This window comes from Falco punctatus, assembly GCF_963210335.1.
Source record: "Falco punctatus genome assembly, chromosome: 1".
Classification (NCBI taxonomy): domain Eukaryota; kingdom Metazoa; phylum Chordata; class Aves; order Falconiformes; family Falconidae; genus Falco; species Falco punctatus.
Genome location: NC_137580.1, coordinates 49,782,012 through 49,808,176, shown reverse-complemented (window position 1 = coordinate 49,808,176; position 26,165 = coordinate 49,782,012). Strand labels below are relative to the sequence as shown.

Below are 26,165 nucleotides of genomic sequence, written 5' to 3'. Positions count from 1 at the left end.
CGGTTGCTTGGTCTTTCTTGTGGCGTGTTTCATGGGATTTGTGGAGGGAAGGTGGTTTAACCAGACCCCAGAGGTTGTGTGTGTGTGTGTGGTTTGATTTGTCTGTAGTTAGCAGCAAACTACTCGGCTTCAGCAGCACAGACCTCAGTGGCTGCAGCAAAGCTTCATCCTCCTCCCCTTTAGCTATTCACCCCACTCGTCCTCCTCGCTGCAGCCCAACTCCGCTCCATGCAGCGCTGCCGAGGTTTAACTGGCGGAGGGTGACACTCTGTGGTGAGACCGAAGCCGTGCAACTGCAGCTTCCAGAACTTCACTGAACCAAAGGCTGAATCTTTCTGTCTAGCTGAAGAATCACAGAATTCAGCAGGTTTCAACCTTGATCTCCCGGTAACAGAGAGCTATAAACAGAACAAAGCTAGGTGTGTTCTTCTGCGCCTCCCATGTCTTTATTCCAATCTCCCATTTCATTGCCTTCACACACTACTTGCTCTCTTTTCTTTTTTCTTTATTCTTTCCTTTTTTTTACTGCATTGTTTTTCCTTCATCCCACTCTTTTCCTGAAGCGTTGCCTGTGCTGTGTAGAAGCTGCATCCTCCTTGCAAAATTGATGGGTCTGCAAATCAAGACTTGTCCTCAAGCTAGCGGTATGCAAGGAGCAGGCCCCAGCTCTCCAAACGCAAAGGTGAGTGAATTGCTAAAGTCAGAACATGCCATGCATCCCTGCAATTTGGACATTCTTCCCTGCTTCAGAATTCTGAGTGGTGAGCTGCTACTGGCTTAGCTCAGGTCTCGGGCTGGAAAACAGTTTACGGTTTGCTGACAAGTGGTTGCTGCTGTGCAGCCTGGTACAGCAGCTTGGTCTTCCCAGGGAAAGCCTGACACTGGAAAAACAACACTGGGACGGCTCTTCTCACTGCCTATCCCCCACAACAGGTAAGAGCAGAGAGAGCAGAGATGTTTGTTGCTAAGCACTGTGGTTATGGATGTGCAATGTGAAGTCTTATTAAACCTCATACTGGGAAAAAGCAGCAACATAAGCTATTATCTGCCATTTTTTTATTTATCCATAGATATTTTATAGACTACAGTGAAATTGTAATGGACTAATGAATGGATTGTTTATTCATGGAGTGGGTATACTTTGGGCATGAGAAGATGGGCAATCATAAGGAAAATTCTCAAAAATAGAAGTTTCAATTTAATTTTCTCAGTCTGCCTTAGTTCTGCGCTTTCTCATAGTCCCTGCTGAAAGACAGCAGCCAGAGGAAGCCCGTGGTATGGGCTGTATGAACATACCCTGTGGCATATCATGCTAAATGTGAGGCTGGGTTCAGAAGTGAAATTGAGACTTTCCCTGCTTGTGTAAGTCAGCTAGAAGACATTCTGGTGGTTGTCATTTTAGGTTCTCTCATCCTATGTTGTGGCTAGCTGAATCTTTAAATCGCAATTTATCACTAAAAAAGCAGCCTGTTGAATCTCAAGTGACTGCATTTCATTTTCCAAATTTAGTGCTCTGACATAAATAAAAGCAAAATGAAGAGAACCACTAAAGTCTCTAATTTTTAATGATATTCCAATAGTTATCTCCAAGGAAAGGGCCTGAAATGGAAGGGCAGGAGTAAGGGCAGACATGGACATGCTGTTCCCATAAATGGGACACCAAATGAAACTTGCTAATACTTAACCTGAAGGGCTACTTTACTTCAGAAACCAATTTCCATGGAAAAAAGAATAAGATAATTGCTTCACTTCTGTTTCCTTTGCTGTCCTCATCAAAGCCGTATTAATTGCTATGCTATTTTGAAGCCTAACTGGTTTCAACATCATCATAAATTATGTCTCTATAATAAAACTTCTGAGTCATAAACACCAGCCAATGTTTTTCCTGTTTTCCATTAAGAGACTGATTTCCATTTTTTCTTTTTGTGATTTATGCCTTGAAAGATGTTTTGCTTTTATATGAATCCAGCTGCTGTGATGAAAATGTTACTGTACTCTGACCCGCATGGTTTTCAAAAGCTGAAGCAAAATGCTATAAATGCTGCTCAGTGTATTTTTAACATGATAAAAGGATCCGTTCTCACTATTACAACAATCACACCAAATGCTGACCTTAAAAAAAAAAAAAAAGTCAGAAGCAGCAGCACATGCTAACAAAGCGGTTTACAAAAGTAGTAATTCCAAGGAACAATTTGGTGAAAGGAATTGTCAGTCTATTTAACAATTTATAATGAAACAAGGAGTGAAGCTTCTGACTTGAGTTCAACTCAGGACCATGTAGCTGTAATTCTACTGAGCTAGGATTCTACAAAATCTAATAGGAAAATTATTTCCTTGTCATCAGGAGAGATAATTGAAGAGGAATATCCTTGATGTAATTTAATTGTTTCAGCTGTCATCTAATATATATTGTGAGAGAATGATACTGCATTGTCTTGATCTTATAGCATACGCTTGCTTTGAAAATCAAATGGAAAAGAAGATCATACATTATTTTATAGGAGGGAATGCTTTTGTAACTGCTGGTGGGAAAAGATAAATAGTCTTCTATGAAAGAGCCCTGCTCCATTTATCGATAGCAATATGGCCGGGGAAGAGGAGGAAGCACACAAGGACACTTACGCAGTGTGTGCTTCCTGCCTCCATCCACCCTGGACCTGGACCCATCTGCTTCAGAGCTGACAGCTGTGTGTTTGGTAGCCTTGAGTAGTAATTTTTTGCCATGAATGTTGTTCATTGATTATGGACTGGTATAAGCTTTTAAGTGTCTGTAGAATTCTGTGGCAACAGGTTTTCTAGCTGAATTGGGCAGTGAGTGAAAGTACCTGTGTTGTAGGTTTGAGCATTAATGTTGCCCCATTAATTTTGCTACCCTCAGCGTCTGTACTGTTAGTGACCGGGACTACTTCATTCACCATTCTGCTGCTGATTTTTGTAACTTTTTTACATATTCCCTTCCCTGCTCAAGATTTTTATTTCACACTGAAAAGACCTTATTTTTGTTTTCCCTTGAAGTTCATTGTATTATCAATAATATTTTTTCTTCTATGGAGAGGCTGTCGTGCTTTTGGTTTGCTTTCTTGCCCTTGTACCATCATCCATATGAGTTTATCTATTTATGAGTCAGTGCCCAGACTCTGGATAATGTTCTATGGGTCCTAAAACAGATGATGGTGGTATCAGAGATGCTAGGTGGGTGGTGGTCTTCTTTATTTTAAACCACTTGTTTGTGCAAGTTGTGCAAGTCAGATGGTCTAGAGCCATTTGCTGCATTTTAGACTACAGGATATTTGCCAAGGGTTTTTTTTTTTTGTTGTTGTTGTTGTGTTTTTGGTTTTTTGATTTGGGTTTTTTCTTAATTACTATGCAGTACATGCATTTAACTATTAAAACTCCATGATCATCTTGAGTGTAGTGCTGTTTCAGCACTCATAAGTGTCTAGATTGGGGGTTTGGGGGGGAGGGTTGTGGTTTTTTTTCTTTTCTGTACCACAAGCAGCTCTTTCTGTACACTGATTTTTTTTTGACATTTTAATCACTGGTGAAGTTGTGAAAAGTATTTCTGCAAATCCTTGTAGCTGGCTTTTAGTGTTACTACCCTGAATATATATAAATTTATATATATATAAAATTAAATTTGTCATCCTCTCCCCCCCTCAAGTCTTTCTGAATATTTTGACCTGCTCAAGGCTCAGATCCCAGCGCTGTGGGATCCCAAGGCTGACTGCCAAGGCAACTGGAAATAGAGAATTTATGCCCTATTTTTCTGTTTGTTTATCAACCAGTCATTTGTCCTATTGGGTATTTTCCTTTTCTCCAGTAGCTACTTAAACCTCTTTAGTGATGGACCTTGTCAAAAAGTGTGTTGAAGAAATCCAAGCAGAATATGTTCTTTTCCTGGATGCTCACCAACAGCTTTGCAGACCCCTCAGCACTTCACGTGCGATGACACCCCCAGTATAAACCTGCGCTGACCCTGCCCCAGTACAGTGATTCCTCAGGCTGTTCAATGACTCTTCCCATCATTATACCACCTGTCAGTCTGCCCAGAACAGCTGTAGAACTCTGTATTTTCGGACTTTTTTTTTCCATCTTCCTTTGAAAAAATGGTGTCACATTTGCCATCGTTCAGTCTCTGGCCAGGAGCCCTTCTTTATAAAGCTGTGTGCTTAAATGCTGTAATGAGGGGGTCTGATGGTGCTCAAATTATGCACCAATTTAAAAGGAAGTTAAAAAAATAACTTAACATTAAACCACTGCAATGCTTACAATGTGGGTGCCCACCTGCAGGAATAAACCACAATGGAGTAAGTTAGGTGTTGGTGGGGCCTTTCATATTGAATGCCTTTGGCATGCAAGGGGTAGACCAAATATTAAATACAGCTTATAGAGAAACACTAAGATCCTTTTTAAGGCTTTTTTAGGCCATGAGCCTGAGTAACTGAAGGTATTAATTTTCTCTTTTTTGCATCTATACTATTATGCTATAATAATAGTACATATTACATACTACAACTATTTAAAATATATATTTATATATAAGATACATATATTTTTATACAACTTATCCTATGTATGTATCTTTTCTACAGACATTCTTTCTTTCTCTAGAGAAATGCTAATAATTTCCTTTGCTTTTGAAGGCTTTTTAATTGACAAAAGGCAGTGAGGTGTTACAAGCTTTGATTCAGATTTGAAAAAGCTGCGTCTACTCGAGAGACAATTTTTATTAGTTAACACCACATACTTTACAAATGCTGACCACCTTTTTCTCCTGAGGTCAAGGAGGCTGTGAATACAGAAAGGAAACCAATTAGACTACTTTATAATACTGCTTCCTTGAGTTTGGTAAAATAGAATGTATTTTCTGCTTAAGCATGGTATATTTGGTAATATTTTTAGTGTAATGGGAGCAAGAGCTAAATCTAAGTAAAGCAACAAGGAGTAATTATGGTTTATCACTTTTCAGTCCCATCTGTCATCTATAAGGAATTGCTATATTCATCATAAAGCAACCTGCTAAATATCTGTTTGATTTTGAGCCACATTAATTTCTTAGGGGTAATTTTTAATGTTTTACATTTTACATTATTTATGAACGGGTTCAACATCTAAGCAAACTGTTACAGTAACACTAGATAAGCAGTAACTTCTGCTATGAGCTCTAAATACATCAAATTCCTATTTTCCGTTGCTAGGCAAGCCCTTGGATGAACTGCATTCAAGTTGCAGAAGGTCATCGCTCAGTTAAATGGGGGCAGAAATGATACCAAACCAATGCATATTATAACTTGTTCAAGCATTTTTCAACTGACTGGCGAAGGAAAATGGTACTTGGTTGAGGGTGACTATTGCTAAGGTGTCACCTACTTATTATACTGACAAATACCAAGAAACAACAACTCAAGTATTTCTTTTTTTTTGACAGGTAACTTTATTAATAATGGTCTTGGATTTGTCGCACCTGCTAGGTGCCAGTCTTTTTTCACACTCTGCAAGACTTTCTGAAGAATAAACTAGAAAGGCATAAAGTTAGTTGAAGCTACTAAGACACACATTTGAAGGTGGGTCTATTTTGGACTTTTTTTTGTTGTCGTTTATAACAGAAGTTCCCATGAATGTGTGTCAAAAAACTTAAATACATTGAGAAATACAGTAGAAAGACTATATTTACAGTCAATTATAATGGGCACTGCCAACATATCCAATAACAAAAATAAAACAAAAACTTTTTTCATGTTTCTTTCATGCTTTTTTTCACAGAGATTTTTTTAAATATGATTTTGTTTTTTAAAAAATACAATAAGGAAATAATTACATTCTTAATATGAGAACATTATCTTACAACACATAGCCTGGGCCAATTAAGTTGAAAGTGTCTTTAACAAAAAAAATTTATACTAATTTAAGTATTCAACATTTGAAAAATCAAATTGCCACAATTATCTCATAAAAAAACAACAAACAAAACCACCTTTGATCCCCAAAAGTTATGTGTTTTTTTTTTTTAAAGCATCACCCATACAAAAACAATTAAAAAAAAAAAAAGCACCTGGTACAGTAACAGGAGTTTGTTCAGGAAGCACAAGCGTAACGTTTTCTTAAAAGACATAGAAATAGTTTAAAATACAAGAGTTTTCCTTTAAATCAAAAGTCATGCTGCTCTATTGCTGACTTTGGTTGGTGATCCTGAAACCTAAAAAATGGTGAAAATACAAGCTCTGTTGCTTTTTATAAAAATTGTGCAGCAATAGTACTATTCAAGAAAACAGAGTTCATTTCACAGCACCAAATGTGGTCTATAGAGAGGTTATTTACCAAGGCTTTTTTTGTTTTTCTCTTTTCAAAACCTTGGTGATTATATAGAATAGACATGTCACTGATGCAAATTGTGATGTTACCGATGCACTTACACATTACAGACATAAAATTACAGTACGTGCTGGGTTGGGGGTGGTGGTGGCTTTATGGAGGCTTTGCTGGAGAAAGGGCAAAAGATGCTTCATTTTGCCAGCAGCCCCTGCTGCAGTAGATGCTATAGGTGCCGAGGGCAACCAGCATCTTTGGCAAAGCAGAAGGCTGTAGCACTAGGGCTTGGGTTGTGTGCACAGCCCCAGTACCACGCGGTTTCTGTTTGCTTGGACAGAAATTTGCACACTTCCATCTCAGGCATGGATTAAAACCTGTCTTTGCCAAGGATTATTTTTTTTTTTCCCCATGGGATATAGAGGGTGGAAGATACAATGCCAATATTGGGTAAACAAGACAAGTGATTTGGCTTTTGACTACTCTGCATTACTTGATGCGGGACCACTTCTTAATGGCAACTGTTACTTCATTGCAAACGTTGACTAGAAACCTAATTTGCATCATAAATATGTACAGATATAAATTAAATATTCATTGAAATATACAAATAAATAACTTAATTTGAAATAAAAAGCCTAAATGAACTTACTTTTGCTTCAAATTTGTTTCTGCTAATATTTATGGGAACTTGATACTGTTTAGTCCATAGTCATACAGCATAGAACGTGCCCTCCACTTAAAGAGTTAGTAAGTAAGCAGATGACCTAAAAATAATATAGAAAGATCCTGTTTTCAGTGAAAAGCACACTGACGCTTGCTTCCCTACTGTATCTGCATTCCTGCAACACTTTGTACAAAGCCCAGTCCCAAGAAGAAAAGAGCCTTTTCTCATGTTGGGCCCCATTCCTACTCTGCTAAGGTTGATGGGATCCCTGGCACTAACTGCCTTTGGGAACAGGACACAGCCCTGTGTCCTAGCAGCTGTCAGGTCTTTCTGACTGATAGCTCTGTGCCTTCAAATCCCACCTGCTCCTGCGGGAAGTCCTCTGGCATCCAGCTCAGCTGGGGATCCCAGCGTACCCTTCAGGAGCGACACGCACCTATTCCTAAAGGTAAGAGACAAACTCTAGGCTGGGCCATAAAGGGATGTGATCCTTGATAACTAATGTCTTGCCAGCTCCTGTGGGTTTAATTGCATGTCTTAAGTAATTACCAAGACTCCAGCCCTAACATCTGTGATTATCTCAAAATATGAATAGTAGTTTAATGTTTTTAATTAAAGTAATTTTCTAGTCCTCACAGTTGAGAAGGAAAAAAAATACGGAGAATGTGATTGAAGACTCTCCAAAGGCTTAAAAAAACATAGAGAGAAAACCTGAAAGAACCCAACTCATTAAATGTTTCCCCACACACACACACCTCCTCCTGATTTTTAAAAGCCAATCTTGAGATTTTGAAGGACTCCAGTTGGCAATTTACTGCATGTAGGTTCTCAGGAGTGACATGGATGGAGACAAAAACCAACAGATTTCTATAATTTTACAGACTAAAATGCAAGACGCTGTTTCCTAGTAAAACGGAATGGACTCCTGTCTGAGAAAATCCCCAATTTTTGTACAATTGTTTATAAAAGAATCTTGAAATTATCATCTTTTCAGTCCATCTTCCTCAAAAATAAAAGCTGAGGTCTGAAAAGACAAAGGAAACTAAGTACAGCAGTGTTCTATAACTCAAGTTTAACAATAAGATATAAAAAACAAAACAAGACTGACTGCATATGCTGTTCTGAGTTGCCATCATCTGTTACAGCTGAATTTCACTTATGCTTTCTTTTTCAAAAAGTATAGAAAAGAAGCCGTATCTAAAAATACCTGTTTGCCTTTTAGAAAAATGAGGAACAAGTCATAGTCCGACAAGATGGCCTTTGAAAATGACTGGTGCTTCAGGACAGTAACACAGAGAATGTACTAAAACACATTTTTTTCAAAGTATGGCAGCTTTTTACCTCCCAATGACAAAAGCATCTGTCTAAAAAGTATCCAAAAAAATGTTTCACAGCTGAGTCGCTACATCCCAGGGCCTTGCACCAACCTGCAGGGCAGTGGCACTGAGAGCTCCCGCTGCCCCGGCCGAGCAAGCTGCCTCGCTGCTGTGAATACAGCTCTGCAGTTGTCTTTTGCCACATAACAGCTAACGGCAAAGCGAGGGCTAGCGAGCAAGGCTTTGCTCAGCCACCTCTGCGGCAGACCTTGGAAGTCAGTTTTGACCTGAAGGAGTTATGATTTCACACTGGTCTTCACGTATTTCATGTTTTTTCACGATTTCACACCAGTCTTCGGTGGTGTTCAGGCCATCTGATGCGACGTAATTAACGTTGCTGGTCTGTACCATTCCAGCAAAGTAAACTTTCAACTGCGACTTTATGCTCCTTTTTGTTTACTATGGTTCATTTTGGGGTTTTGGTTTTCATGTTCTTTACCAGTGATGTTGGAAATTAAGAGTTACAGCTACTAAAAAGGGGCACACATAGCTACACAGCAATACAGTAGAGGGAATACAGGCAAATTAGTGCCAAGCTATCATTAACTTAACAGAATTATAAAACCTCTTATGTTGTATCGCTTGATACGACCTTTCAGATGAGTCTTTTGCAGCCTGCGTCTTGGTCCATAATAGGTAAGGCCTTTATGGAAAGTGAGTGGTTTTGCTGTATTTATGTTCCATTCTTCATTTCCCATTCCTGGAAAGGAGGGGGGGGAAAAAAAAAAGTAATACGGAAAAATGTTAAGAGAAATCAGGGTATTTCACTAATGTCATCAGATGTGCTAAGCCAAAGCCAGCTGAGGTCAGTAACATTTTTCCATTAACTTCCCTGGATCCAGCCTCCTGCCCACAGATCGGTTAGGGGAAGCTGACAAGTATGCCCTGATAGCATCTGTGCACGGCCTCCACCCCTCCACAACTACACACGGCAACTTTTTTTCTGGTGCAGTGCAAATGAGCCATGTTTGTTTTCTGCAAAGGGGACTAATGGAGCAAATTTGCACACCACAGTTGGTGCAAAGCACTCAGCTGGAGCTGGAGGAGGGAGCGGCTGATGTAGCACACAGGTGAGACAGCAGGAAGCACTCGCTGCCTCTCATAGCTGACAACGTGTGATTGCTTAACTATTATTTATTCTTACAATATTAAATTTTATCTCTCATTCATACTTATTATTAGTTATTATCTCTAAACAATAAATTTATTATTTATAATTAATGATCTATTAATTCTTATTAACATTTTTATATATAGCTAATATATTATGTATATTAATTACTATTATTTCTTTTTATTATAAAACTTACGGCAGACACGTTCCTGTGGCTACAAAGGGCAGCTTACTGAGACAGACTTACAGGCAACATAAAAAAAAGTTAGTTTACATTGCGTTTGTTTCCAGTATACATAACCCAAGGTGAGCTATTGGCGAGTTAAAGAAATCACTTTGCCTTTCTGTGCCTCAGTTTCCTCACCTGTTAGCTGAGGGCAATGACACTTACCACCCACAGCAAAGCACGTAATCTATAATGTTTTCATCCATATGTCTCAGAGCAAAGTTTTGCCATGTCTTCTGCCACATAAATGAAAATCGTGAGATTGCTACAGCTGAACACCCAGTTAAATCAAGTTGTGGCTACTGGGCGATACCTACAGTGCTTCCTAATGGTACACAGGAGCCGCAGAGCTGAAGAGAGATGGGCTCAGTTTAGGATGCCCACACTGTACCTGCTCCCCACACCGCAGCCTTACAGATATCAGGAACTAATGAAGATAGGAAGGAGGTGGCCTCTCGCTGAGTAAACCCCATGGAGCAACCACCCAGCTGTTCCCAGCCAGGTACCGGGGGCCTAATGGATTCCTCTCCCACCTAGCTACTCTGCAGAGATACTCTGCAGGCAGCCTGCTGACTTGGCTCCCAACCTGAATTCCTGAATTTAACACTCATTCCACAACATTTAAGAGCTATGATTGAAAACTATTACTTATGCATGTTGATATCTGTTTCTGCTGCTGAAAGCAGTAACAGCATTAGTTTGGCTAATGCAGCATGAGCACGACACCTCTTCAACCACTGTAGAGCAACAGTAAAGGTCACGATTGGTGGCTGCTTTAGCAATATAAGAAAAAAAAATCTTATATTTTAAAAAGGTAGACTTTTTTTTTTTTTATCTTGGGTAGGTCCTCATTTAAATGGTGCTTTTATCAAAATACAGTATCTTTAAAATATTCAGGTTTATACTTGAAATTATGGTAAATCTAAACTAAACACAGTATTGGTAAAAACTAGATTACTTAAAAAAGGCTGTTAAATATATATTCCCTATGTATATGCTACCGAAGCTCTTAAAGGAAGTCCTTGGCTAAGCAGCTGGGAGGAGATTTTTTTAAACTGTTAAAATAAGCCTTGAAAGAAGTAGCTTCTTTTGCAGGTGCAGCAGGAACTTCTTTGCTTCCATTTCTCCAGCAGGTTCACACTAATAAAAGAATGTTTAAGTCAATATTAACAGCCTGACTGGGAGCTGAGAAACTGGGAGAGCTCCTTTTCTTCTCCAGTTCCTGAACACAAGCAAAATGTAAGCTACTGACGTTCACCAGTCCACCAGTTTTGAAAACAAATCAGAAATAATCACTGAAGTTTCCTTGCTACACATAAAAATTTAGTTTTAGAAATTAATTTGAAATGTGAAATGTTTAAATAATCGGGGGTTTTGTACACCAAGGATATTTGGGCCATTTTACTTCTCTAGGAACATTAATGCAGAATATTGTTTTCCACGTTTTAACAGTCTCCATTTCCAGCCAAGTAGACATTAACAAAATTGCAATTAAAATGTCTTCTGACTTCTTAAAATATATGCGTTATTACTTTCTAAAAAAATTAAAAGCACATGTTAAAAACCAACAAGTTAAAAAATCCAAATATATGTATGCATGTATCTGTATCTGTATAGTGTATGTTCTGAACAGTCAATCCTCAAACTGCTGCTAGTTCTTAGATTTAACACTAAACCTCTCGCTTCTCTCTCTAGTTCCGTCTTACATCAGTGCATCAGAGAGGAGAGAGATTTTGGTGGAGTGGCTTCTAAACCTGCTGTCTGGGGTGCCCTGCCTGCCCTGCCCGTGCCCCAGGGTGCTGGCATCGCGGCTGCACAGGGCACCCATCGCACCGCAGCTGCTGCCCTGGCAGGGAGTGATACGCTGCTGCGGGACCATTAGCATGACAGTGCCATCAGGGTGGCTGCAAACACAGGGCCGCCTGGTGACAGACTCGGCATCCTTTGTGCAAGGAAAGAGCAAGAAGGGAGGCATTCAGTGCATTCAAATACATACTGGGGGAATAAAAAAAATCTGACATTGTGAATGTTTATACAACTCCCTCATGACATTGGGAGATTGGCCAGCTGCCAAAGAGGCAAGTGCAAGAACAGACGTGCAATCTGTTTCACTCCCACACATTGCACTGACATCCACACAGGGAGAGCCAAGTAAGTTCTGCTGTGGGATACTCACATGTGACGCCCTTTCCTTAGCCGCATCTATAAGGCCTGGGCTCACTCATGACTGCAAAAGGCCAAAAGAACGGAGGGCCAAATTCCACCCTCGCACATGCACAGTTAACTGCCCCTGAAAGCGGTGTGTGCTGCAGATGCATACCTGATGGCAGCCTTTGGCTGCAGCTCCTTGCAAATGGGCTGAGTACAGCCTGGGTTGCACTGTCTAATTCAGCAAAATTTCACTCTTAATATTTAGTGAATGAGTTTTTAGGAAAAAGCTGTTAAAGCTGAATTGGATACTTTGAGTTGTTATTCCCAGGATGGGAATTCATACACTTAGTAGCTCTGTAACCTTTTTGATTAGGCTAATCTTATATCCCTGATTCCTCTTCAGAAGAGCTTAACTAACCTATTGTGCCATCCAAAGCGCAGTGATACCAAGTGGCACAGCAGGGTTTGTCCTGCGTGGTACATGCCGAGCATACAAAACGTACTACAGCTGGAAGGTATTCTTTACACCAAAAATGTCTAGGTTTTTATAGTGCCCTGGTTTCTCCAGCTGTAAAGATTAAATGGCTGGCTTTGCTGTGCCTGTCCAGCATGCAGCACAAAACCACACGCCCTTCTGTAAGGACCGTGCTCTGCTAGGCCACAATCCATGAGCAACACTGTGCTAACGTGCAAATCTAAACCAAAGTGTATCGTTGGAGATGGCATCTTTATGAGACAAATAAAGGTATAATTGGAATACACAGATAAGCTTTAGAGCACAAGTCCTTTGTCAGGTTTGAAACACAAGCAGCAGACTTCAAACTTAAATAGAACCAAAACCTATTACACTGAGTTTAATTTAAATGGATCGGGGTAACTAGCGGAAAAAGCAGTTGGAAAGGCTGGAGGAAATGGTTGTAGAAGAAGGGTGAGAAAGCTCTTATATAAGGTATAGCAGAAGAAGAAATTCATGGCCCGGGTAATGTGCAGAGGTTAAAGGGGAGGAAACACAGAGATTAGGATGTGACAGAAAAGCAAATAATTTGTTGAGATTATGATTTTTCAGTGTCTGATACATTTAGGTGCCAGGCTCATACTCAGCCACTGTAAATTTATATGATCAACGAAGACATGTAATCAAAGTTACTTAAAAAAATCTCTATACTTCATTGTTTTGAAAAAAGGAATGGACTGCATGAAAGACAAATGTCTATGATTATTATTGTCTATAATTACCATTAGCAGTGAACTACTAAATCAACAAAAGCTTGGGCCAATGATATTACTATCACCCTTGGATACACGCTGCCCACACATGCTTACGTTGGTAGCAGATGTAGCCCAGAGGAATGTTAATGCAAATCCCATTTAAACTAAAGCACAAAAATGAGAAACTTGTAACAATAGAAGAGGACTCAAACTTCAGCCTGGTACTTGTGAGACTAAATTAAATTAATTCAGTTTTTTTGAAGCAAGTTGTGCATTGAGAGTAGGTATTTGCCCAACGCATTGTCAGTTATTATAATGCACAACTATTCTGTTTTTGCACCAGCTGACAAAGATCAGACCCAAAGTTGCTTCAGAACACTTAGTCTAGTGATCCTTTAACCACTTCTCTGCTACACAGATTAGTGTAACTTTATGAATTTTAGATGGACTGTCTACACCACAGACCACTTATCTAGCAAATTAAATCTATAAAGGAACAGAGAAGAACATAGAATGAGTGAGTAGAGTCCAATCTGTCTCCCAAACTATTTACCAAGTCTTCTGCCAAAGCTTGCCCCAAATCAGCAGTATTTATGTAGTAATACAAATAATTTAGATATATTCTTCTTAAGACTAAATTTCACCCACAGAAGCAGCAGGAACCAATCCTTCTCGATCTCTTTTTCTGTCTCTGTCTCTCCACGAGCAAGTAAGATTTTTTTTTTAAGAAAGTAAGAAAAAGGACAGAAAAAAAAATCTAGACATAAGACTCACCTTTGCTTTTCGAAGGACATGGCCTCGACATGGAGAATTATTTGACGAGGGAGGTCGCTTCAGAGCTGCTGCACTGTTCACAGGTATTGAGCATTCCGTATCACTGGTATCACAACTGGAGATTGGAGAGTTTTCCAAAGTTCGGTGCTTGAAAATTGGAGACTAATGAAGAGTTAAAAGCCTACATTGAGTTTCCTCCAAATAGTCCCACAGGCAATATGTTCTATCTAGATTTAGAACTGCAGGATTTTTTGTTTAAAGAAATCACACCCATAACGATTGATAAATGAAAACAAGGTTAGAACAAAAGTTAGCAAAATAACATGCATCTGTGATGAAAATTAGAGTTCATTTGATGTGATTAAATAATATTGGGTCACCTGGAGGAACTGACACATCCCTCTCTGATCCTTCTGAGGGCTGCTTCTGACACAGAGCTATAACATAAGCCAGGACTGTCATGCTCCATCGTGAATATGTGAGACGCAGCCCTTGCAAAGGGTAACAGTGACTGATGGGGGACCAGCACAAGCAGGTCTCCACCACTACGTGATGACTTGGTGCATTTAAACCTCCCCGGGACGGAGCAATGTCTCAGTTCATGTACTTTTAAAACTACTGGGGACAATGAGGTGTCAGCTTTTGCACATTATTCTAACACATACTGCCTGTGATCACAGAATGGTCAGGGTTGGAAGGGACCTCTGGAAATCATCTAGTCCAACCCCCTGCTAAAGCAGGTTCTCCTACAGCAGCTTGCACAGGATGGCATCCAGGCAGGTTTTGAATGTCTCCAGAGAAGGAGACTCCACAGCCTCTCTGGGCAGCCTGTTCCAGTGCTCTGTCACCCCCAAAGTAAAGAAGTTCTTCCTCATATTCAGACGGAACTTCTTGCACTGCAGTTTGTGCCCGTTGCCCCCTGTCCAGTCGCTGGACACCACTGAAAAGAGCCTGGCCCCATTATCCTGACACTCGCCCTTAAGGTATTTGTAGACATCTATAAGATCCCCTCTCAGTCTTCTCTCCTCCAGGCTAAACAGCCCCAGCTCCTCAGCCTCTCCTCATCAAGGAGATGCTCCAGTCCCCTCACCATCTTTGCAGCCCTCTGCTGGACCCTCTCCTCCATTAGCTCCCTGTCTCTTTTGAACTGGGGAGCCCAGAACTGGAGACAACATTTCAGATGTGGCCTCACCAGGGCAGAGCGGAGGGGGAGGATCAGCTCCCTTGACCTGCTGGCCACGCTTCTCTTAATGCACCCCAGGATGCCACTGGCCTTCCTGGCCACCAGGACACACTGTTGGCCCATGGGCAACTCACTGCCCACCAGGACTCCCAGGCCCTTCTCCTCAGAGCTGCCTTCCAGCAGGTCAGCCCCAGCCTGTCCTGGTGCACGGGGTTGTCCCTCCCCAGGTGCAGGACCCTACACTGGCCTTTGCTGAACTCCATGAGGTTCCTCTCTGCCCAGCTCTCCAGCCTGCCCAGGTCTTACTCCCACATCTACTTGCTCCCTGTGACTGCAGAAAGTACACCAGATGCAGGTGAAGAATAAAATTAACACAGAAAGGCATTTAGTTCTGCTCTAATTTTCTGGGCTTAATAAACCTTTTGAAAACTCCCAGTTCCCACTCATTTTACTGGCCCTGAGAACACAGAGCACTCCCAGCCAACAGTGCTGGGATTTGCCTACCTGTGGGCTTGATGTTCCCGACTTCGGCTCAATAGCCAAGCCCAGTGTGATGCCACCAGCCAAGGCTTTCTTAAGGCTCTCCTTCACCTCAGTCAGTTCTAGCTCCAGGTTTACACGCTCAGCCTCCTTCTGCTTACACTCCTCTTCCAACTTCTTTAACTTGTCTTCAAGAATCACTTGGGTTTTCCTGCCTGTCATCCACAGCAATGTGGATTAATAAAAACAATATAATAAAATTAGTAAAATAAAATTAAACTTTCAATAAGAAGTTTAAATTGACACAGAAAATATTTTCTCTTAAAAATGTAAGGATCCAAAGTCTCCAAAAGTCTCCAAAAATCAGTGACATCACAAAAAAGTACTTTGGAAAAAGCTTTTTTCATGTAAAAAGTTTAGCAACAGAAATAAAATATTTTCTTTCAGGTGCCTTCCCAAAGTTTCTAGTCTAGTTTCATATCAGTACTTGTTTTGTTATTTTTCCATATCATGAAAACCAGTCAAAACAAAATTATTCCTGTATTCTGCTTGTCTGAAGTCCCCATCAGTGTCATTTCAAAGGTGTGTGTATACATACACACTCACATATATATAAAATCTATTACACATATATAATATAAATATATATTTATATTTTATATCTATACAGAAAGAAAATACAGGCATTACAGAGTACTGTTTAACATCAAAACCAAAACTCATGTAGTGGCATGTCTTCAGCTCAGATTACAAAGCTATCAGGATAACTAAGCCTACCCAGGGCAGAATCCAGCACAAAAAAGCACCTCATACCAGCATTGACTTCAATGGCAGCACGCAGATCTTTTCTTTCTTTTCGAAGCTGGGCCAGCCTATTCCGGAGTGCTTCCTTCCTCTTCAGCAGCTCTTCCTCTTTGCTCTGTAATCTCTTTGCATCTGCCTCTACACGATTCTTGCCATATTTGTACTGTTCCGCATCTGTATGTATTGGGTTGTAGTTATTTGTGTTAAAATTAATAGTAAAACTCTAAACTATTCCCTGAGACTGAACATCACACGAAGCACGTCACAGTTTGAGAAATCCGTTTGCAATCCCTTTCCCACTGGCTTTTTCTCAAGCTCCATGATTCCTGCTGAGTTCTGCAGCGCAGCTACAGAAATTATACGGGGTAGGCAGTTTGTTCTCTACGTTCAAACCGGGAAAATGAAAAATACCAGTTACCTTATAGTACATTGGTTTTGAAAAATGGCCTTGCCTTTCAGTATAGTTCAGAGGAAGGAAACAAGGCTCCTCTTTAGCTCTGAACCTTTGATTTTTAATTGGAAAGGGTCAGAGGGAAAAATACCAGTTTGCCTTTTGGCCTGGTTTCCATTCCTACTTCAAGTGCTTAAAGCACGTCTTTTTTCACCTGACATAAGAGAATACAAAGTTGTTGATTGGGGGTTTTTTGATACTCGAGAGCTTTCTTTTTCTTTTTTTAATTTCCCATATAAATGCTTCAATTTCATGGTTCACATGTACCTGTGGTCTAATTTATATCACAGCCCGCTCTATACCTGTGCTCCAGTTGCAGACTCAAAGAAAATAGTTCCGCCAACAGATCACTTTGTCTTGTCTGCAAATCTGAAGGCAAACTCAAGGATACTGAATCATTCCTGACAAACAGTTGACAAACCAGTTTTAGTCAGCCTTTAGTAACCAAGATGCCTTTACTCCCACAACTATCTATTCCAGTACTAACTGACCTGGGTTAGAAAGACACATACTTTTTTTCCTAAGTCTAACCCAAATTTCTCTTGTTGCCATTAAATCCATGACTTCTTAAAAATTCACCATGGGGTTAAAAACCCCACATTAGCTCCTCTCTAGAAGAAGCTGTGCTTTTGACTCCGTATTTAAAAACCACAATTATAGCTATTTTTTGCCTGTTCTTCTTTACACAAAGTAATCCCTGCTCCGGATTTCCTAGAGGCAATCCACTTGCACAGAAGATCTTCTTTCTGAATGTGCCACTCACCAGCTGAAATCTCCTCTCTCTGAGGAAGCTTTTGAGCTGTGTGGTTGTCTTCATTATTTTATCATGCCTTTTTCGTTAGTGACAAGAGTAAGTCCACTTTTGAGTAACATAATGCTCTCCTGTCTTTCCCAGCTCCTCATCTTCCTCTTCTAACAGGACTACAGAATTACTCTCTGCCCCAAATGAAGAATCATTACCCTTTTCTTTTCCTGCTGCCCTTGTGACTTTGCAGGCATGGGTCCACATTTCACATTTATTGTTCTCCATACGATAGCCTTTTACCTCGTGGCACAGCTGGAGTACCGAGTCACCAGCACACACCACATCTCCTATTTAAAGCCTTGGTGGGCCTCTCCTGCTCAGCCTCTCAGCCACAGAAGAAACACAGTGGTTCTTCACCTTGTCTGCTATGACAGCAGCTATTTTGGGTATCCTCATGACTCCACTCACAGCGAGGCAGCAGTAAGGAGAGATACTTACTGGATGTGGTGCGCTTCACACATGACACCGATTCCGATTTCTTCGGCTGGCTATTTAAAGTTCTCCCTTTTCCACTGATGCCATTAGCAGTCGCAGGAGGCTTCTTGCCTTTGAACTGTTTGAAAACAAAAGTGCAAATGGGCTTCAGCTATTCCTGCACCACTGGCACTATAGTCACCCTTTCATCAAGGGCAAAGCCTGACAAAAAGCCATCTGCTCGGAGAGCCTTTATATGGCGCATCAATCCGAGCTGGAGACAGCGCTGCCTCCAAGGATGTCATCTCTGAGAGCTGCCTACTCAGCAGCAGCCATGCCGGCAATCACAGGGTAACAAGGGGATGAACCTTGTTATGTATGCTATACCTAGAGTATGGACCATCTCTGGTGGCATGACTGTCTCCAAGTTATTTAAAACTCTGGCATTTACTGCACTAAGCAAGCCATTGTGAGGCAGAAAAGTTGCACCTATGAGTAATTTTATACAGTAAATATTTGTGAAACACACGTTTGTCAGAGTTGATTTCATAAGAAAAAACCAACAGGGTCTGCCACACAAAAATTCAACACTTTCTTATTTACTATAAGACCTTGCAATTCTTGCGGTGCCTAGATTTTATTTTTTTTTTTTACAATATAATTATCACATATTTTTAAATGTTAGGACTCAACGTATTATTTCCTCTAAATACAATCTCTAATAATTAATCTAAAAGAAGCTAATAATTAAAAGTTTTTCTTACTTAAAAACCCCTCTCATAATGGCCAGACAAGCTCACACGATTACCAGAAACAGCACATTTCAAGTCCAAGGGGTTTCCATTTAGAGGGCTTCCTGCAACGGGCCGAACCCTGGGAAGAGCAACGCTGCCCTGCCCAGCTGCAGCGCGCCCACGGCGGGTGCCTGAGCTGAGCACGGGGCGTACACGTGCCACGCTCTGCTCAGCTGCTTCCGAACGCTTCTGAGGGCTGAACTGGGAGTGCACCGAGAAGCCTGCTTCTGCAGTCATCAGGGCAGTTTATTGCTCAGGTCCACCTCCTATTCTGCAGCTTCACTGAATGCCAATATTCCAATAGGAAGTTTCTGTAAGCGTTATGTGAGCTAACACGCAATATCTACAATTATACATATATATATACATATATATATACACAAATAATACCTTATATACGAGGGAAACACCTAACTGTTCCATTCCAGATCAGATTGAAAACCGCTCATCTTTGTGATACATTCACAGGCTTATGCCAATAACCAGCTTTCAGAGACTGGCTCCAGGCTTCGGAGAAGGCTCCTGGTGTGGCTGTGAGCCACCTTGCTCTGCCCCCCTGCTGGGGTCTGACCCCACTGCTGAGGCTGAGCACACAGGATTTTGTCTGCTTCCCATTTCAGTTGAGGTCCAAAAGCCTGAGGCCTCAGGCTTCTCAGAAAGCAGCACAGACATAGGCTTAGGTGTTTTTCAGTGTAAGCAAACACCAGGCAGTAATTTAAATATGGTGTAGACACACTATCTACAATATAGAATATCCTTTAGTGTACATATATATATATATATATATATATAAAAATATATATATATATATATATATATATAATGATATATTTGTATAGTCACAAGGTATATATAACCATAGTATACACAACATACAGATTCATAAATTTCTAGAGGGGCAAATTTGCTGTCACAGCCAGGTCATATTTCACTTTGTTGTATTTTGTTGGGTTTTTTAAAGTTTTTAAAACAACTCACTGCCTAAGGAGACAGAAGGCAGCTAGATACACATTCAGGTTAAGTTTGAAAGGTCTATTTTTTTTGTTATTATCCACAATCTGTAAATCATCAAGAACTTGTGGGGAAAGCCCTTCCCAGGTATCAATACTTCCACATCAGGATTTGCAACTTAGCAAACCTGTTGCATTTGCAGGGGCTCCTGACTAAACTCCAAGCACTTCAGTACTAACTCTAAGAGACTGAACAGGCCATGGCCCTTAGGATAATAATCAGATAAACAGAACAGCCACAAAATAAAAAGCTTTGTAAAGTATTAAACAGTACAGTACCTGCGAGCCAGATCCCCTCCCCACCGTAGAGGTATTAGTGACAGACTGAGCAGAAGACAGATTGGATGAGACAGGGTATTTGTAATGGTTAGAGGAGAGTTTGTCAGTAGATAACCTATTGGGTTTTCTGTCAGCTGGCGGATAGCGCGCAAAGATTTTTGGAGACGGCAAGTTATCGTACAGGCCTGCATTATCATAAAGCATTTCTTCTCCAATGTTCCTGCTACGAGAAGGAAAGCCATCTTCTGGTTCCCACTGCAACACATACACTTTGGCAGTTAGTAAACGATACACCATGCAGAACCTCCCAACTGAAATTAAAACACTAGTATTTCTTTTGACCGTAACAAGAGCACATGCTTGCTGCTTACACTTGAGTCAAACTATTTAGAAAGCGGGGGAGGACACAGCGTGGAAAAGCATTGCACTACATGGCTCATAGCCTCAGTCCTGGGCATCTTCCGCAGCATGAGCAAACCAGTACTACCCCACCGCCCTTGCTGTTCCACAGCCTGCAGCTTCAGTTGTTAGCTCGAGCACCGAGGGGGCACAAGCAGACTGTGTTAACGGGGGATACTCACAGGCTACACAGATGAATCTGTGGGATTACATCTGGTTCATGAGTTGTTAAAAGTAATATGGCCTAACAATTAGCAGAAGCCAAGAGGTTTTCTTTTCTTTCTTTCTTCAGGCTATATATCTTTCCAGTGAATACCAGCTGTTGGTATGCTAGCATTACATTTTATTTGCTGGAGAATTATTCTGAGCTAACCAGCTAAAATAGCTACAGGCCATTCCTTTTTTTTTTTTTTTTTCCTTTCTTTTCAGAAAAATGGAAAGCTCAACAACAATACTCCAGTGATTCATTCAATTAATCTTAAAAGAAACCAACCTGGTTGCCAAATATCCTTCCTTAATCCATCCTGGTTGTGGCAGTACACTGCTTATACAAAGGCATAAGTGCATCCAAGAACTATACACACAGACTACTCACCACACATGTGGTTGCCTGTTGTTCCCAAGAGGGGCTTTCTACTATCTTTCTGACATTACTAAGACATGATGGAAGACTGAACTTGCAGTCTACTTCACACTTCAAAACTCTGAATTTCTCTTGAGCTCAGCTTTAGTGGAGGCCTTTATGAAGCAGCCCACTTTAAAAGCTGACACAGGCTGCAGCTCCCCTGTAAATCTTCCCGAGGATCATGTATTACTATGGGTTAACAGCCACTATGTGTTAAACCCTATTACACATCTGCCTACAATCAGCTCTGCAATTTATGAAGATGGAAGCAACCACTGTGGTTCTCCTTTGGGATAAGCAGTACCCTCTGTCATGGGGAATGCAGCCCCAGGGACCGAGAAGTGTTTGGGTGTTGTTTACTTTCCAACGGACACCAAAAAGTGCTGGTGTAACCAAGTCTTTAATTTTGCCAGGTCCAATGTGATCTAAAAAATACCCCCTCAAGTGAGTATTATATTCAAGGACTTGGCAACAAATCATCAACAGGCAACTGCTTTCTAAATGCACGTTGGCTCACGTGCAGGTTAATGTAAACAATATGTCCCACACCCCTAGTACTCTGTAGGTGTGAGAGAAGTTTGCAGCCCCCAGTCAAAAAAAAAAAAAAGGAGTTCATTTGGAAACTGCCCAGTGGGGCTTTTTAGATAATACAATTTTCAGATGTCCACGCATTTAACACATGCAATCCATTTGCTCTGTGCAAATTCAATTCTTACCGATCCATTTATGCAGGGAACATCATCATAATGAAGTGCCATTCCACTCGGACAGGCGTAGCCATTGGCAGTGCTTCCCCGATACGGATTTGTAGATATAACTCGCCTGTTCATGAAACTGAATAAAGCAAAATAAAAATAATAAAAAACAGTGCTTGAACCTAAGTCTCAATGACGATTCAGTGGTATGTTCCCTGCATCTGGTTATGTAGCCTGGAAGCACATATCTTCTCGCTTTCTATGGGACAGTTTTCCTTCTTTTGCTATTCATGTGTTGCTGCTAGCAGCCAATATTACAACATATGTTCCTGCACTCAGTTCTTACAGTGGGGATACAAGTGTGTGAAAGCCAGGAGGGCAACAGCTGTAATTGCTCAGTGGCATGTTTACATGGGAACCTGCTGATCTGTGTTATAAACCAGCTTGCCTGTGTCCCATAAAAGTTCCCTTGTTGTCTGTATCAGGGAGAAGCAGGTGTTTCTGGGTGCGTGCGTGCCAGGGGGGGAGGGGGGAGGCAAACTTAGGAATCGGGAGAAACAAGAATCAAATTCAGCAAAAATTTGGGGAAAATGAGTGGAACCTTGATGAAATCTAAGTTAACATATTTATCAAAATTGGCTGAGTAATTACTTTCTCAAAACCTGGGAATTTTTCTTTTCCATATCAGAACTTTTGGCTGGGTAGAGCATGCACAATGACACTATGCTTCCCAGCTCTGTCTGGGTAATTGTGCATGCAAATACTCTATACGCTCATTCTTGCTCTATTGCAGACAGTGGATCTGAGCTCTTCGGAAACTTCAAAAGGGGTAGATTTTTTCTTTCAATTTAAATCCTCCCCTACACCACCACCACCATGACCATCACCCTCATAGCTTGTTCTACTGGAATTCTGCAGAACATGTGCAAGATACCATGGACTACAATGGGCTTGCAAAGATGTAACAGTGCAGAAAATGGCAGAATCACACCCAATAACTGTAACGACCCCAAGGAGAGTTTTTCTTTGTATCAGCCACTGAAATTGAATGAGGTATAGGGCGAGATCCCAAATAATTCCTATAGCTTCAGGTGTACATGCCTGGGAAAACAAAGCTTTCCATCCCAAACAATGGAACTATTCAGACTCGGTGCTGACACTCACAAAATATGATAAAGCCCTACTAAACCAGAGAGGGTCTTCTGTAGTGCTGGCCGGAGCTCAAGAATGCTGTGGTTTCAACAGTTGCTTTCTTTTGGCTTTGGAACAACATGGAGTCCCTTCAATTTCTTATTCAGAGGGAGACAAACCTCATCCAACTGTGGCTCACCTGAGCTGCGGGAGACCTGGGCTCACAGGAGGGACGAGTGTGCCCAGTTCAATGTGAACCTTTCAGGGCAGTGCAGGGGTGGAATAACTTTTCTTACTTCAAACAAGCAAACAACTAAAAGCCCAAGATCAATTCCATGACAAAAAATGTTTTAAATTTTATCATATCTCACACTTCACTAGACATTATTAAAGGGCTGCTGTTTTTCACTGCTCCCCTTAATGGAAAGCATTCGTCAAGTGTTTCTGGTTAGCCTGAAGGTCTGCATTTGGAGTCATTACTGTATATCTTTCTATTTAAGTAGTTTCAATGAAAGGGATGTATAATAACCATGTCTGAAAACTGGGGTACTCAATAATGACATCTGATGCACCTGTAGTTACTATTTCCACAACCAAAGGAAGCCAAGATTCATCTGCAAACACTTCATAAGCATTATTTCACTAAGCCTCATTAATCCTGTTTACAGATGCATCCATGTAAGTTAACTGTATTCTGAAAATGCTAAATGGGAAAGGAAATAAGAGAAAACCTACTTAGAAGCACTTTTAATTCAGCCTTTCCTAGATGCCTAATGGTTTAGATGAAGAAAATTGATGGAACTCTTCATGAAGAGCCTATCGTTATGCAAAGCATCAGTCTCAGGAAACGATTAACCAATAATCCAAAGTAACTGCATGATAATCAAAGCTTTAATGATAATTGCAGTTAATTTGGAATACTGATATTCATTCCATAAGGGGCAACAATAGTATTTTATTAACACTTAAGTATCACTGTAATTTCTCTTCATTTTCTAGAAGCAGCTGAAAAATCAGCAGACAGCTACTCTAGTTGCTTATCGACAAGCTCTTACAGTTTTTTACAGATACCCAGTGAATGTTAACTAATTCTTAATAGGGGAATTCTGCTATTTTGCAATTTGTTTGACATTCCTTTCTTACATGTGGTCTAGTTGCATATGTTTTTTTCACTTGGCTCCAATTAATATCACATTTGTTCAGAAAAGGAAAGCCACACAGTATTCAGGAGGACAAGGTTTCTATTCTATTTCTTTCTTAAATGTGGTTGATGTTCGATGCTGACTGAAGCAAAAATACCCATCAACACAGGATAAACCTTTTGAGCCCTATTAACTTCAAAACGAATATTAACATTAGTCTGTAAACTAAGGGCATTTTGATTCTATCAAAATTATCTGGTCTTCACAAAGCTGGGTTAGTGGTAACACTGAATCACTTCGATTTCTACCAGAAGTCATTCAAACCAGATCCTGAATGAAGCTGCATCATTTCCCTCATTAAAGCTCTCTTAATACTTTGCTAATGGCAGGAGATTCTTCTTTTGGAAAACTCTGAAGGTTTTGACTTTTTTTTTTCTTTTTTTCATTTTCAGTTTATTTTAAGTTATAATGGGCAGATGGGGTCTAATTCTTTAATGTATTAAGTCACACAAATTCCAAATTTGTGTGGGGAGTCTCATTTTGCAGTGAGATGAGGGATGACGCCTTTGCCAGCTGTCTTCTCAGGCCACCCGCTTTCTGACCACGGGAAACCATGGGAACATCTGCAGCAGGGCATCCCGCCTGTCCCAGCTGTTCTGTCACTCCCGTGTCTAAACCATCCTGTCTAGCCAAGGAAAAATGACAGTCTTACCCCACCGAAGACTGCTTTAATGCCTAAACTGATTTGAACACGTCAAACAGTATATATGCTAAGCATGCATTACTTTTCTTAGCACAGGAACAGTAATGGGGAATTCACTTTACTGATTTCTGTGCTGGGCCATAGACAACTTCCCAGTTTCCACCTCCTAAATTAAAACCCAGAAATTAATTGGACTGGTGTGAGCTTGATGAATTTTTAATTAATCATAAAGAACTTGAGAAGGAAACACTGAGAATGTGACTATCCAAGATTTAAATCCACTATACATTTTTAGTGTACGGCACGTATTGGCCAATATATACTGTATATATTGGCTACATGTACAGCAAATACAGACAATAGATAAATGTGAACTACATAGCTGTATATCTCAGCATGTTTGTTCTAAGTCACCAGGTAAAATAAAAGATTAAAATATAGCATTTGATACAAGATTTACTGAAAAAAATGAGTAAAGATTTGAATAAAGTTGCATAGTGTCTGCATCTTTTACAGAACTCAGCAGGATGCCAACATGATAATCATAAACACATCTAACATGCTGCAGCACTTCAGAAGTTCGATATCTTGGCAAAGGGGGAGGTGGATTTTGATAAGCTGCCTTGGCACTAGAGTTAAAATACAGATACAAATTCTCAGAGCACTGGAAACACCCGGGTAGCTGAATGCCTCTCACCAGAAGGTCTGTTTTGCAGCCTGGATGACGCTTGCCGTCATTTCCACATCAATGTAGTCATAATGCAGAGCCCCAGGGTCTGTTGAAGATCCCGTTTCCGCCAGCAAAATTCCTATCCATCTGCCCATGTCTTCGGAGGAGGATGCCTGTGAGGAGAGGGCAAGAACGTTATGTCAGTTCTTTGCTCTGCCAGTGAGCTGAGCATTACTGCAAAACAGCACATTCCTCTTGGCTGACAAGAGGCTCTGGTTTCTCTCTGCTGAACTCCTAAAAACCTCAGCGATTCTTGTTAAATCTGCTTTGCTAGGAGTGCGCTTTAAATAAGCTATGTGTTCATCAGCTATGATGTAATACAAAGTGGGCAATCTCCAAAAAAGGAAAAAAAAATTGTTTAAAGCTAGTGGATTTAGATTCAAGTCACGCTTATTTTAGGCTTCAGAAAATTTTAAGCTGTAATAGAATTATTTTCCTGTGCTAGGCTGGGGGATTTTAGTTAGCATGACTCCTGAGAAGAAAACCGTCAGTCACAAGTAGAAATGAGAATGAAATAAAAGAGAGAATGGAATAGCAGAAGAGATTTTAATGTTGTGATTTTTTTTAATCCCACTAAATTTGTCTAGATGATGGCATTCATTTTCATAACAGCACAAGTAAAAACATGAATACTATTAAAATAGTTTTAAATTTTTCACATTTGGCTTTAAGTCACAAATTGCAAAGTTAAAAAGTA

The 26,165-nt window shown here is 40.5% G+C and overlaps 1 protein-coding gene across 19 annotated transcripts in view; it reads right to left on the bottom strand.

Moving 5' to 3' along the window:
• Nucleotides 1–26,165, bottom strand: part of AFAP1 (actin filament associated protein 1) — a 140,420-nt gene that overhangs the window by 13,331 nt on the left and 100,924 nt on the right. For 12 of the 19 annotated variants that reach the window (XM_080373394.1, XM_080373407.1, XM_080373408.1 and 9 more), the window contains exons 11-19: nt 25,436–25,581; nt 21,784–21,901; nt 20,044–20,298; nt 17,985–18,099; nt 16,300–16,464; nt 15,511–15,701; nt 13,824–13,985; nt 6,959–9,049; nt 192–339 (exon numbers count right to left, since the gene is read on the bottom strand). In XM_080373394.1, coding sequence (XP_080229520.1) covers nt 9,023–9,049; nt 13,824–13,985; nt 15,511–15,701; nt 16,300–16,464; nt 17,985–18,099; nt 20,044–20,298; nt 21,784–21,901; nt 25,436–25,581 — 1,179 coding nt within the window. In that variant the 3' untranslated portion in view covers nt 192–339; nt 6,959–9,022. Of the gene's footprint in view, nt 1–191; nt 399–5,414; nt 9,050–13,823; nt 13,986–15,510; nt 15,702–16,299; nt 16,465–17,984; nt 18,100–20,043; nt 20,299–21,783; nt 21,902–25,435; nt 25,582–26,165 lie in introns of those variants that run through there. The other 7 variants (XM_080373401.1, XM_080373402.1, XM_080373397.1 and 4 more) reach the window with 6 other exon arrangements.